The 13637-nt window shown below is 57.4% G+C and overlaps 1 protein-coding gene across 3 annotated transcripts in view; it reads right to left on the bottom strand.

Moving 5' to 3' along the window:
- The window catches only part of NPRL3 (NPR3 like, GATOR1 complex subunit), a 34722-nt gene that overhangs the window by 6958 nt on the left and 14127 nt on the right, over window positions 1–13637 (bottom strand). For all 3 annotated transcript variants that reach the window (XM_057529191.1, XM_007181825.2, XM_057529192.1), the window contains 4 exons: window positions 10020–10173; window positions 8763–8844; window positions 2097–2234; window positions 1016–1172 (listed from right to left, as the gene is read on the bottom strand). In XM_057529191.1, coding sequence (XP_057385174.1) covers window positions 1016–1172; window positions 2097–2234; window positions 8763–8844; window positions 10020–10173 — 531 coding nt within the window. The remainder of the gene's footprint in view (window positions 1–1015; window positions 1173–2096; window positions 2235–8762; window positions 8845–10019; window positions 10174–13637) is intronic.

The following is a 13637-nucleotide window of genomic DNA, read 5'->3' as shown; positions in this document are numbered from 1 at the left end:
ACACAAACTCCGCGGTACACACACAACAGCTAGCGCGTTAAATGTTCTGTGTCTCGTGGGTGCTAGGAAGGCAGTCCAGGAGCCCATGTGAAACACCAAGGCAGAGTCCGATAAACACTTTCAGACGGGGTGGACAAAGTCATGGGGTAGAGACAGGGGAAGGGCTTATTCTGGACGACAGAATCCAGAAAGGCAGCTTTGGGGAAAAATGGCCTGAGAGTCAGGCCTGGTAGACAAGCTCCCCTAACGTGCTAAGCAGCAAAGGCCGAGGGCTCCCTGGAGGTGCCTCGCAGAGGCCTAGGTGGGCCTGCCTCATGGTGCTCCACCCTTGGCCTTTGTAGGAGCCGCTGGTCCCTGGGCCATGCCCTGCTGCCCCCTGGCGGTCACACAGTGCCCCGTTCCAGACCCTGAGTCCACCCTCACGCTGTCGCTTGGAAGGCCCCCTGCCCCTGGCCTCCAACTTCTCCCTGTGCTCTTCCTTGGCCCCAGCCCCTGCCCAGGTTCAAACCAGATCCACAGGCAGGGCGGAGGGGCCCTCATCTGATCAGAAAGGGCAGCTCACGAGCACGTGGCTCAGCAAGGAGGTGGCACCTTGCACAGAACACAGGCCTGTGTGCCCGCGGGGCGTGGCGGGGGGAATCAAGGCCACTGGGTTTGGTGCTGGCTCTGCATGGCTCCCACATGGGCTAAGGCACCCTGCGTGCCCCTGCTTCAACCCTGCAAGTCCCTAGCCCTGGCTCTGGTCCTGTGCGGCCCCATCACCTGGCATCACGACGGCCTCACTCCTCTGCCGCAGTTTCACTGCTCCCTCCCTCCACAGAGGAGGAAGTCAATCCCGAGGCCCTGATCCCAGGTCGGACTCCAGATCCACCCATCACCACAGCAGGCCATGCAGCAGCCCTCGGCTGGACAGAGGCCCTCGGGAGGCAGCTTGAGGTGCCAGCTGTGATGCGTCCAGCCCCTCCCTGCTGCCCATCCTGCCCACCCAGGGTGTCTCCCCAAGCCCCCAGGGTACCTGCAGCAAGGCCAGGTCTGCGTCCTGGGCCAGCTGCTGCAGGTTCTTCACAGCAGACGTGGTCTTGATCACACGCACCAGGGCTGGGGAGCAGTCGATCGGGAGCTCGCCCAGCAGGGACTTCTCGTCGCTGAGCAGCAGCAGGGCATGGTACGGGCTGTGGGGCAGAGACACGGGTCAGCACAACCAGCGAGCCCCAGGCCCCTGCCCTGGGTGTGCACCTGCAGAGAAGAGGCCGGGGAGGAAGCGGAAGACAGTGCTCTGCCCTGAGGCCTTTAAAAACCTGCAAGGATCACCCACAGCAAAAACTAAGGAAGGCCTGACGGGTGACCCGGCCCCATCCCACCACCTCTGGGATTGCCCAGCAAACGTTCGTTCAAAAACCAGTGAATCTTTCCTATGGAAAAAGTCCAAATACAGGAAAAGCAAAATCCCCACTGCAGACTATGAACAGAACTACCTAGAAATACGCTTAGCAAGGAAGCCCGGGGCGGCGCACAGGCCTGGGGAGGGAGGAGGAACAGGCAGTGCTTTGCTTTCTGTCGTCTCAACATTTTCTGTTATGTACCCAGATTTCTTTTTCTGGTTAAAAAACATTTAAGGAAACAAAGGACTTGGTGGAGGAGGGGGAGGCAGAAGATTGGGCTCAGCGCTTTCCTTGAAGGAAATCAGTGACATGAAGAAACAGATCTCACAAGTTCTGATCTGAGCAGGAGGTCCGGTGAGTACCACCATGAAGACACAATGCCTCCGGTGGTCGGCTCCCGGGCCCCGCCATGATGCTCAGCCCCCCAGCCCTGCCCAGGCCCTCGTCTGGGACCGCAGCACAGCGCCCCGCTTGGCCAGGCAGTGGGGGCCCGTGAGAGCCCTGAGAGGGCCCGTGGGGAACCTGGGGTGGTCATCCCTAGACAAAACTGGACACAAAAGCGTGTGTTTTTACTCTGTAAACAGCAGCGCCCTACCTGCCAATTTCTGTGGCAGGAAAGGGAAAAGACGATTTTTTTTGGAGCCAAGTACTTGGTAAACCTCAGGACACAGGAGAGCAGGGCCCCGGCAGGGTGTGCGTGGGGCTGGCACTCACCGGATGGCCTTCAGGCTCCGCTCGATGGCCTCGGGGGGGATGAGGCTCGTGGCCGCGTAGTGGATCTTATGGGGCAGGCAGAAGCTCACCTCCAGCCAGCGGTTGACGTGGAGCCGCACCACACCAGATGTGCACAGGCTGCAGAGAGCGGGCCATCAGCCACCCACACAGCAGCTCCCAGCCGTGCACACAAGCCACTCAGACCCCCAGGGCTCCCACGTAAGCAGTCCCAACCAAGACCCCAGAGTGCCAGAGCCCTGTGGGACCTGCCCATTCTTCTCCGACCCTGTCTCCTCCCCGCCTCCCATGGGTCCAGCAGAATAGGCTGCCCTGCGGCTCTCCAGGCCCGTGTAATTGCCCTGGGCCACACACTCTCCCCCAGGTGCCCCGGGGTTCCTTCCCCCCTTTTCAAATCTCAGCTCAAGCGCCACCTTCTCAGTGGGTCAACCATGAGCCAGGCCCCACAGGCCGCTCACAGTTCCCGTGTCCTGTGCACCGGACAGCAGCACGACCTGCCGTCTGCTGGTCAGTGCTGCTTCCCGACCAGAATTCAGTCACAGGGTGCACTGCTCACCGCACAGCCGGTAATGGTGGGGTACGCGGGGGCACTGAGGGCATTTCCTGAATGGAGGAAGGAAAAGGCCCGAGGAACATGTGTCCGCTCTGGGGGGACCATCTCTCAGGAAGCCCCTGCCAGGAGAACAGTCTCTTAGCGGCGCCGTGCAGGGGGACCACACACAAAGCTGGGGCCACGGCTCCGTGGCATGGCACCTGGTGTGGACGCGGGGGGAGCGACTGCTGGAGCAGAGGGCAAGGGGGTCTGTGCCCAGCCGAGGTCCGCCTGCCCTGCCCGGGGTGCCCTCCCCGTCACACTCCAGCCCCACTCTGCTGGCCCTGCTGGCGCCCAGGTCTCAGGGCTCTCAGGCACACAGATGCAGGGTGCTGGGAGGCGGCCCCGTGGCCCCCGCCCTGTGCCCACAGGCCGTTCTTACAGTCTCTCCCCACAGCTCCGCCCAGACGGACGGCAGAATCCATGGTCAGCAGTTTCAAATGTAAAAATAAGCCTTCATTGTCTCCAGCAGGGAATGGGCAACGGGCAGAGGACCGTGGGAAGAACAAAGAGCACGTCTGTGACCTCAACTGCCCCAGGACTCCTGCCAACACCAGCGTCTGCTCCCTCTGCCTGTCCTGCCACCAGGGCATCAGGAGAACCAGGCCCCCAGGAGCCCCCCTCAAGGGATGGTCTTAGGCTCTGAGCTGCAGGGGTGGGGCTGCAGGCTGTGGCTGAGTCTGGAGGGCAAAGGTTTGGCCACTGCTGATGCCACAGCCCCTCAGGGTGAAACCCTGGCACGAGTTTGGTGACTGCCACGATTTGGGGAAGAGACCCCGGGTCCTTCCCCAGGTCCCAGTGGAGAACACCGCTCTTGGCTTCTTCCAGAAGGAAGCAAGTACACCTGAGCAGACGGAGGCTCCTGGAGCCTCCCCACTCCTTGGCCAAGGGCCTTTGTGGGCTGGACGGCTCACGTCAAACCCTGACAAACAGCATCTTCCGGGATCAAAAGTCACACGAAGAGACTCGCCCAGGGGACCCAGGGTAGTGGCTCCACTTGACTGGGCAACATTTATGCTCTCAGCATCTGTGTATGAGGGAAAGCAGGCAGGGGAAACCGGGCGCCAGCTCCTCCTCCATTCACTTCACCCCTGCTTGGAAAGGCTGGTGGATTCAAAATCAAGGCCTTCCTGTCTCTGAGCTCCCCTCTAGGACACGGCTCAAAGTGCCTGCTGGAATGAATGCCACAGAGTCAGAAGTAAACACTGAGAGGCCTCTCATTTCAGAGGTAGCCGTGTGGGCTCCTCCAGGAGTCCAGGGATGCCGCGTGCAGGTCGCCGAGCCACGTGGCACGTGCAGAGGCCCCAAGCACTGGTTCGGGCTCCTGGGGCACAATTTACAGCCCTGCACTTAGGGGCTCCCACTCAGCGGTGCCGAGAAAGACATGGGGAATAGTAAGCAAACTGTGTGAACACGAGAAGCTGGAGAGAGCGGTAAGAAAAGGATGGGGGGAGGGTGCAGGGGTGTGTATGGGCTGGGAGGGTCTCAGGACAGGCCTCATGGAGACTCAGCTGCAAGTGCCGAATCTGGGTACCAGGGAAACGAAGAGTCAAGGCCTGTGCAGCCTCTCCACCATGTCACTGTCCCCAGAGCCCTGGCCACACAGTCTGGGCACACGCTGGCATGGGGTCCTCTTCTCTGGGGGGAGACACGCCCTCCCTGGGTCCCTAGTTTCCACGTGGACTTTACTCCGTGTTCCCAACACTGGCGACCTCCTCCCGTGGGGCACTTGGCACTGAGGCTGGTGCCTCTTTACAAACAAACGGAGCTCTGTAGCGTGCAGACCCTAAGCGCCACCTCCAGCAACACCCGAGGGCCAGCAGCAGGCCCAGGCGAACCCCGGGACACCCTGGAACAAGCCAGGAGGGAGGGCGCCACGCTGGGAATGCCCTATAAACCCCACCGCCATCAAGAGGTGAGCCCGGAGCTGTGCTGAGGTCTGTCAGGAGGAAAGAGAAACGTTTGCCCTTGTTTCTCAAGTGCGTGCGGTTTTAAGACAAGACTAGCAGAGTAGAAGTTGGGCCCGAAAAGGGTCCTGGGAAGCTCTCACTTCTATTTGCCGGCAGTTAACGGTTGGGTCTGGGGACACTGAGGAAAAACACTGTCCCTGTGTGAGGCTTATCCGGCCCCTCACACAGCTCCGAGACGCCGCCCCGCCTGCGACTTGAGATAGATGCTCCTCCAGAGCCCAAGTCCTGAGGCGGCCACACCGGCCTTCCAACAAGTTCTTATCTTTCACACCCCAGACGACTGTGCACCAGCTCATTTCATCAGCTCACACCTCAGCATCCAAGAGAGAATTTCAATTCCTAACCTAACGTCCTCCTCTAGCCTCGGACCGGTCACCCTTCTTCCTGCCCCAGGCCAGAGGCCTTCGAAGCCAGCCCTGCACCCTCTGGTCCCAAACACAACATGCAGTGGGACGAAACTGCACATGACCCACGAGGTCTGGGTGGGCTCCAAAAGGCCAACCTTGAAATGTTAAAGTTTAAGTTAAGCGCGTTTAATGGCAACAGGGACTGAAGTTCCCAGGACACTTGCGGACGCGTCTGTGGGCCCACCCCTGCTCTGGGTGGGCAGCAGTGAGGCAGCATTCCCCGCGCACACAGCACCACCCGCAGGCCCGGACCTGGGTGGCTTCCCCAGGCTCCCAGCCTCCCGGGCCCACCACAGGCCCTGTCAGCTCTGAGAACTCTTCAACAAACACTTCTTCGAGCCCCACGGAATCCACATCAAGGGGACTCCTGTTTACTCATCCCTTCAACCACATGCCGAGCACGAGGGCTGTGTCACAGAAAGTGAGGGGACATCCCTGACCTCGCGGGGTGCTGTCACTCAAGTCACCAAGCTGCACGGGGAGACACAGGTGCTGGGCAAGTTGAGGCGGCCACAGACGCGTAGGTCCCGGGGCACAGGACCGCCAGGCCACACCACAAACCCGGATTTTAATTAAAGCAGCCAATCCAGAGCCATTCCTTTGCAAAGTCCCACCCCAACCCCTAACCTCAACCAGTTCTCACAGCTTCCAGCCTCTCACTTCTGCTCTGAGAACGCCCTTCCCAGCGGTCAGCCAGCAAGTCTCCACCAAGAAAGAGCTGCATGTTCCCCGCCACCTGCGCAGCCTCCCCTTCTTAGCTCCAAGGTGCAGTCCACCCTGCAGGAGCGGAGCGGGCCAGTCCAGACCCTCGAGGCCAACGCAGACCTGGCGGGTCAGAGGGAAGGCCACAGACCAGGGGGCTCCTGGGAAGTCTCAGAGCCGCTGCTGTTGCCAGGCGGGGACAGGGGACGGGGAGGACACCGATGCCCCTGGGACTCCTGCGGGAGAAGCACTGCCGGTTTCCCTGGGGCCGGACCCAGGAGCCTGTTTCCAGACCCCACTTGGTCAGAGTGGGGTCTGGAAACAGGAAGGATGGGGTGGGGTTTCACCTGGAGGAAACTGACACACCTGGGTTCTGGAAGGAAGCTAAGTGCTGAATGGTGGACCCTGGCAGCTGTTTTCGCCGCAAACGCTGACTCCTGTCCTTGGAACTAGTGCCACTAGAGGGTGCTGGGCTGCCCCAAGCCCCAGCTCGGCCGGCCCAGCAGGTCACCAAGGAAGCAGCCAACTCTCCAGGGCCTCATTCCCTCCAACTTTCCAACACAATTCAAACCTAAGAAATCACAGCTCATTATATTCACTTAGAAACATAAAGTGTGGTTCTGGTTTGCTTTTTATTGTAATTCCACATTAGCGTGAATTTAGCTTGTAGTCTAATCCTACTTGAGGCATGCAAACTCCCACTCAGAAAATGGCAACAATTTCCAAGGAAGGGGTTTCTCATACCAGCCCACCCAGACCAGAGGGCAGCAATTCTCTTACTGCAGGAAAAACTTCCATGTGATCATGTGGATAAAAAGAGACAGGGTCAGACTACAAGACCAGAAATCTGTTCTGGGTCAAGACCAAGGCTTCGCCAAGAGGTCTCCAGAGCAGGAAGGACCAGAAACCAAGGCAATCACACAGCAAGGGGCGTTTCATGCTGCTCTGATTTCCCCCAATGCCCAGAGGTCACCGAAATAAAGAAATGGAAACTCCAGCCCAGACGCACACCCCAAAGGACAGCTCTCCCTCCCACATAAAGGCACCTGTGCCCCCAACAGATCATGGGTGAGGGGGGAAAACTTCCCTGGTGGTCCAGTGGTTAGGACTCTACGCTTTCACCGCAGACGGCGCAGGTTCAACCCCTAGTCGGGGAACTAAGATCCCCCAAGCTGTGCAGCTGGGCCAAAAAAGAAAAAAAAAAACAAAAAACAAAACAGGTGAGGGGTCGGAGCAGAGCGCTCACAGAATAGGAAACAGGGATGTTCCACACGTGAAGTCGTGCACACCTGCGTTCAGATAAAGCTGCCCTGAGACCCCGTCCTCCACCCATCACAGTGGGCAGAACCCAAAAGCTCACAAGACCCTGTGCTGGCAAAGCTCAGGTGCTGCTGATGGGAATGCAGACTGAGCCACAGAAGGAAGTGCCTCCAAATGACATGCACACCTGACCTATTCAGCCCGGCAATTCTACTTTTAGGACTTTATCTCATGGATGCACAGGCACTCGCACAAAATAACACGCATATAGTTGAGCAGCACGTCTTTCAGCAGCAAAAGCTGCAGCCAATGATGCCCCAGGGAGGGGGGAGGCAGCTGTACAGCAAGAAGTCAGTCCCTATTTACCAACAGACAGAAGCCTGTCGGTAAGCTACACGTTAAAGTGAGGAGGTAAAGGGCAAACCGTGCACTCAGCGCGCTCTGGCTGCGAAAGGGTTCGCCGTATGTGCTTTAGCACCTTGTGACAGGGCGTACAACACTCGGCTGCCTGATGCAATGCACCCTGCCACCAGGAAGGAAACCTGGCGAGGGTGCAACGGGAAAGAAACTCTGTGCTCTGACTTTCAGACTCAAAGGACAGGTGACCTTTTCAAAGGCTTAAGTTAAAAAAAAGGAAAATTACCAAAAGGTCATAGTGATTATCACTGGGTATGGGATTATAGATGATTTTTATTTCCTTTATATTTTCTTATATTTCCTAAATGTCTATAATAAACACATATCATTGGTGAAATCAGAAAAAATATTAACATTAAAAAAAAAGAAAGGGACTTCGCTGGTGGTCCAGTGGCTAAGACTCCACGCTCCCACTGCAGGGGGCCCGGGTTCAATCCCTGATCAGGGAACTAGATCCCGCACACCACAACTAAAGATCCCGCACACTGCAACTAAAGATCCCGCACGCTGCAACGAAGATCCCCGATGGTGCTGTGGCCCCAAGCTCTCAGATCAGGTCCACCTCCAGCAGGGAATGTGGGTCCACTGGACAGAGCGAAGCCCCGAGAAAGCCGGGGCGGGGGAGGTGGGGGAGCAGAGGAGAATGTGGGGAAGTTGGGGGTGGTGGAGAGGAGGGAGGCCTGCACCTGCACACTATCTGTCCAGCAACATGCCTGGTGCTGCGAGGTCCCCTCAGCCCTGAGAGGCCCCTGGTGAGCCAACTGGCCAGGTGCACTTGGGCAGACGGCCCCCCCACCCCCATTCCCCATCCCATCCCCACTGCAGACCCAGGGCCAGGGAGCAGTGGTCAGAGCCACACGGATGCTCTTTAAAAAGAAGAGAAGTGCCTTGCTGGTCCACATTTAAGAGAGTTGGTGCTGAGCCACTAATATGAGCAGTGTCTCCAACGCCTGCTGCCCTCACACACTCAGGGTCCCAAACCCCCACGACCCTGGCGCGGGGGGAGCAGAGCCAACCCCAGCCCCAGCCTCTGAGCCTCAGTCTCCTCGTGGGTGAGGTGGTGACAGTGACCATGCCTAACGAAGGTGGGCCTGGAACTTGGCACGGTGTTGCACTCGGTCAGCATCACCGTGCATTTCAGGTCCCATGCTCAGCTTTCTTCAGGTTCACTTTCTGGCTAAAGACAAGTGTGGAGGTGACCGTCCCAGTGGGGCTCCTCCCCAGCCTCCCTCCATCTCAGGCACAGCAGGGAAACGGCACCAGCCTGGGGAGGCCCATGGGAAGCAGGCCACCGTCTCACCTGTCGTAAGCGTCCTTGAGGTCCCTGGCCAGCTTGCACTTGGGCAGGATGTGATGGAACGGGGACTGAGGCCCATCATTTGCTGCAAGGATTGTAACACAGAGGACTCGACTCAGAGTCTGCACAGCGAGGAGCTTGCACAGGCCAGAAGACGAGCTTAACCTAAAAAGAATTTTAAGTGGCTGTAAACCAAACATCAGGAAATTCCCCACTGGTGTGCTCAACCGTCTTTACACGGGATGTCTGGATTTACCCTTCACCAGTGGCCCAACCTGACCCTGTAGCCACAGCCCTACAGGAAGAAACCCTTCTGCAGCTACCCTGCAGGCCCCCAGCAGGCCGCCAGAGCCACCCCGACCTCAGACCAAGCACTCCCTGCCTCACCCCACTCCTTCCTCCACACACTTACACTAGTGCAATTTATTTTCAGGATCCAAAGTCTCTTGTTAATCTTTTCTCATAAATGTCTAACAAAAAATATATGTACTTAAATTGAACTTTTAAAACTTTCCTGTGAAAAAGTCACAGATTCTAAAGAGAATGTTTAAAAAACAAAACTTCTGGATTGTTATTAGCTAGTACATAACTGGGCAAAACAAATATATTACACATTTTGACAACTAACTGTCAAACATCAAAAGCTAATTTTTACTGAAAAAATGCACCCGAGTGACACAGTTCATGTACACTTCTACTTATTGCTAAAATTAGCCCAGGTTCACTGGCAAATCTGTTCCTACTTTTCTCTTCTGTTATAGAGGTGCTGACCCGAGAAGACGGAGGTGAACAGTGTGTGACAGGTGGGCATCTCTCTGCTCTAAAATGTTGACAGTACACCAAAGCCTCATGGGGATCTATTAGCAGACATTACTTTTAATAACTGGTCAACTGACAACTCAGTTGGGTCCCCCTTCAATTTAGGTGAAAGCAAAGAACTGGCCCCCCCTCAGCCAGCTCAATCTTCCTGCTGCCCCTCTGCATGCCCCCTGCTTCAGGGGACTGTCCAGCGGGACCAGGGCGGGACAGGCGGTGCCTGACCTGCAGGAAGAGCCACCATGCAGGGGTCTGGGGGGAGGGGAACGTTTGGGGCTGGGAAGTCACTCCCGGAACATCAGTTCAGGAATCTGGGTCTAGCTGTGTCCCTTGGGGGTCTTCCTGTGCACCCAGGGCATGCTCAGCCCACCATACAGACCATTAGTTTCCAGATCGGCCCACCCAGTGGGGTCCCTGCACAGAGAGGCCGCCCGCAGCCCTCACCGTCGGCCATGGCAGACACCTCGTCCTGCAGCGCCAGGATCAGCTTGGCCTCCCGCGTGAGGTACTGGCAGCGGCGCTCCTCGTGCTGCAGCACGGTGGCAATGCGGCGGGAGAGGTTGTGCAGACAGTTTATCACCGATGGGTCAGCGTTGGCCTGCAGGGAGAGGCCACAGCCAACTCGATCGTAGCACACGCACTCGGGGAGGACACGCAGCAACACTCAGAGCCCCTCTCTGGGCGCCACCACTGTCCCCAGTCCCAGGTGCCCTCTAGGGCCTGTCCCAGCAACGTGGGCATGGAACGGCCGCCTGGACGGCAGCACAGATGGCTGCGTGGGGGTCCCCGGTGTGGAGGGAGGGGGAACACAGGCATTTCTAACAAGCAGAGAGAGGTGCCCATGCCCAGGGCCCCAGGCCAGGGCCATCCAGGAAGGCAGAGGACGTTCAGGCATCCACTCTGGGCATGACAGGGGCAGCCCAGTGGCACAATGGAAGGCACAGATCCCATCAGCCACCTGCTGTGCAACCCTGGGTCACAGGCTGCCATCTGAGAAAGAAGAACAGTGGCCCCTCTCTGAGCAATCAGTCAACATGTCAGGTGCTCAGAACAGAGCAGAACCCCTGGCAGTGTCTGCGGTCACCAATGTGCCGCTGAGTGCTAGCGGACAGGACCGGCTGTGTGAGAATTTGGTCACACGGCCCATGTTACAATAAGGACACAGTGTGAGAAACAGAAGCACCAGGCCCACTGTTCAGTGAAGACCTGTCCTCAGGGTAAGCAGCTCTTCCTGAGACCCTGGCTAACAGAGAAGCCAGGAGGCGCCAGGCCACCCCCTTCCCTCCACACCCGTGCTCACTCTGGGACCTATCAGGGCCACAGCCAGGCCAGGCGGGCGCATCCACCCAGGCCAAGGGTGGGGCAGGCAGCTGTGGGGTCTGTGAAGATGGTCCCCGGAGCAGATAACCAGCCCACCGTGACTCAGCGCTCCAGGAGGCCGCCAGAACAGCTGAGTCATCCCGCGGGTGGAGGTGGGAGGAGGGGGAGGAGTGGTGCCCACGATTAGAACCTCTGGTCGCCCCCGCTCCCGGTTATCTACAGGCAGGGCCCTGCGGTGAGTGTCCACAGCCAGGCTCCTGGGCCAGATCCTGACCTGACTCAGTAAACCCCTTCACCACCTGGAGCTGGAGACACTTTCTGAGCTCCTAGCAGACCCATGTTCGCAAACAGAGCACACCCCAGGCAGCACACCTGTGCGGGGACAGGGCTGAGGGCTGACTCCACGCCGGGCCCACCTACAGGCAGCAGCCCTGCCCCATGCCCAGGACAGCCCCTCAAGTGTCCCCGCAAGGTCATAGAACGGAGGGTCTGGGGTATAGGGTGTACACAACTGCCTCAGAACAAAATGTTCTGCTTTAGATTTTAGAGAAATCTGTGTAAAATTCCTCCCCGCAGCAAAGCAGAGAGAGGAGAATGACCTAGGCGCGTGGTTACTCCCTTGAAGAAGTAGCCCAGTCACACCTGAGGGCCTGACCCTCCATCACGCTCCTACTGGCTGGGGCACAACGGTGTCACAAGTCAGGCGTCCGGGGCCGCACGCTCACACTCCGGGATGAGCGAGGATGGAGCGTGCCTGGGTGTCCCCACCGGCTGCACAGGCCAGGCTCGGCTCAGGGTGCCCACAGAGCCTGGGCTACGTGGGGCCACAGTGAGAAAGCGACCACCCAGGCCGTGCCAGCCCTGAATGGAGCTCTGAGAAACACCCACTCTCCCCGCATGCGACATGAAGCAACAATGAAGTGTAGGGACTTGCCTGCGAGACTTTCTCACCCTGAAACTTGTACCCAAATCCAGTCAGGCCTTCAGAGCTAACGTTCAGCTTGCGGAAAACACACGGACGTGGAGCAAGCCTGCCTGCGCACTGAGATGGGTCCGACCGTGGACCCCTCACGGGACAAAGGAGGGGAGAGTCAGAGACCTGGAGACACAACCCCCAAGCTTGTGTGGGCTGGCTTCTGGTTTTCACCCCGGTTCAGACAGGTCAACGGGAAAAAACGCTGTGGCAACTAGGGCGCGTTTCCATGGACCAGGTAGTAGTTGATACCAACTCACGGTGAGTTCTGTCAGGTATGGTATAAAATAGCTGTCCCCCTTTTTCCAGAGCCGCCTTCTGAAGTATGTGGGGGTGAGCAGACATGAGGTCTGAGACTTGTCTTGAAATGCCTGAGCGATGGGGTTGGGGGCAGATGGAGCCAGGGTGCAAGGCAGCAGCTGTGGCATCTCAGAGACAGGTGTGCAAGGACCATCAATCTATTGTCACTAGCTCAGGGTTTGCTTAAAACTTTTCAAAGTAAAAAGGGTGCACATTTTTTTTTTAGCCTGCACATTTTTAAGTGACTACAGAAAAGAAGAAAAAAACTGGTCCACCCTTTACGCTATTTTAAATTCCTCCCACTGTTCACCTCACAGCCTCTGTGCTCTGAAATCCTACACTGCCCTGTTCCCACTGCTTTAACCTGGCAGTGAGCCACCCACCCGCTCCAGGGTCTGGCCTCACCCCCATTTCTCATCTTCAGTGGCCACAGGACGTTCCAGTGTGTAAAACCACCACCCTGTCTAATCAATCCCCAACTACTGGATACCAGGATTATTTCCAGCCTACTTATTATAAAAATCTTCATACAACTTTAAAATCTGCCTGTTTTCTTGACTGCCATGTCCATGGGTGTCATACACTCCGCTATCACACCCTGCTCCCCAGAGATGAGGGCTTGCCAGCAACGTCCAGGGTGGGGCCGAGGCTGCTTCTCATGGCCCACCCCACAGGGCTATCAGTGCTGACAGGGGGACAGCACTGGTCACGGTTTTGGTTTGCCTGTCTTTAACTTGAGTTCTCTTTGTAGATGTTTGTATTACGTAACGATATAAGTAATAAAGGGACACTGTGAAAATGCAAACACTATGGAAGTGCACGAAGCAGAAATTAAGAGTCTCCTCTCGGAACCTTGAGCCCCAGGGACAGCCACCAGGAACAGTTGACTTTATTTTAACTTGCAGCTCTTTATTTATCAACAAGGTGGGCCAGTTTTAAGAATTAAGCTCCCTTCAGAAAGGAGAAAGTTCCATTTAAGAGCTTTTCCCTAGCATTATTTTGATTCTGAACTCTTCAGTGAGACCTGTGGTCTCCACAACAGAAAAGCCTCAGTGGGAAAAACACTCTGAGACTAAGACGGCACCTGATAGGACAGGTTCCCTCCTGCTCAGGCTCCCCCCCACCACACCAAAGGGTACAGAGCACATTGCTCCTTGTCACCAAGATCTAGCCACTTTCTCACTGACACTTCTGTACAAAAGCCATCGTGCGGGGCTTCCCTGGTGGCGCAGTGGTTGAGGATCTGCCTGCCAATGCAGGGGACACGGGTTCGGGCCCTGGTCCGGGAGGATCCCACATGCCGCGGAGCGACTGGGCCCGCGGGCCACAATTGCTGAGCCTGCGCGTCTGGAGCCTGTGCTCTGCAGCAGGAGAGGCCGCGATAGTGAGAGGCCCGCGCACCGCGATGAAGAGCAGCCCCCGCTCGCCACAACTGGGGAAAGCCCTCGCACAGAAACGAAGACCCAACA

This window comes from Balaenoptera acutorostrata, chromosome 15, assembly GCF_949987535.1.
Source record: "Balaenoptera acutorostrata chromosome 15, mBalAcu1.1, whole genome shotgun sequence".
Classification (NCBI taxonomy): Eukaryota; Metazoa; Chordata; class Mammalia; order Artiodactyla; family Balaenopteridae; genus Balaenoptera; species Balaenoptera acutorostrata.
The sequence above is the reverse complement of the archived record's forward strand: the minus strand, read 5'-3'. Positions and strand labels throughout refer to the sequence as shown.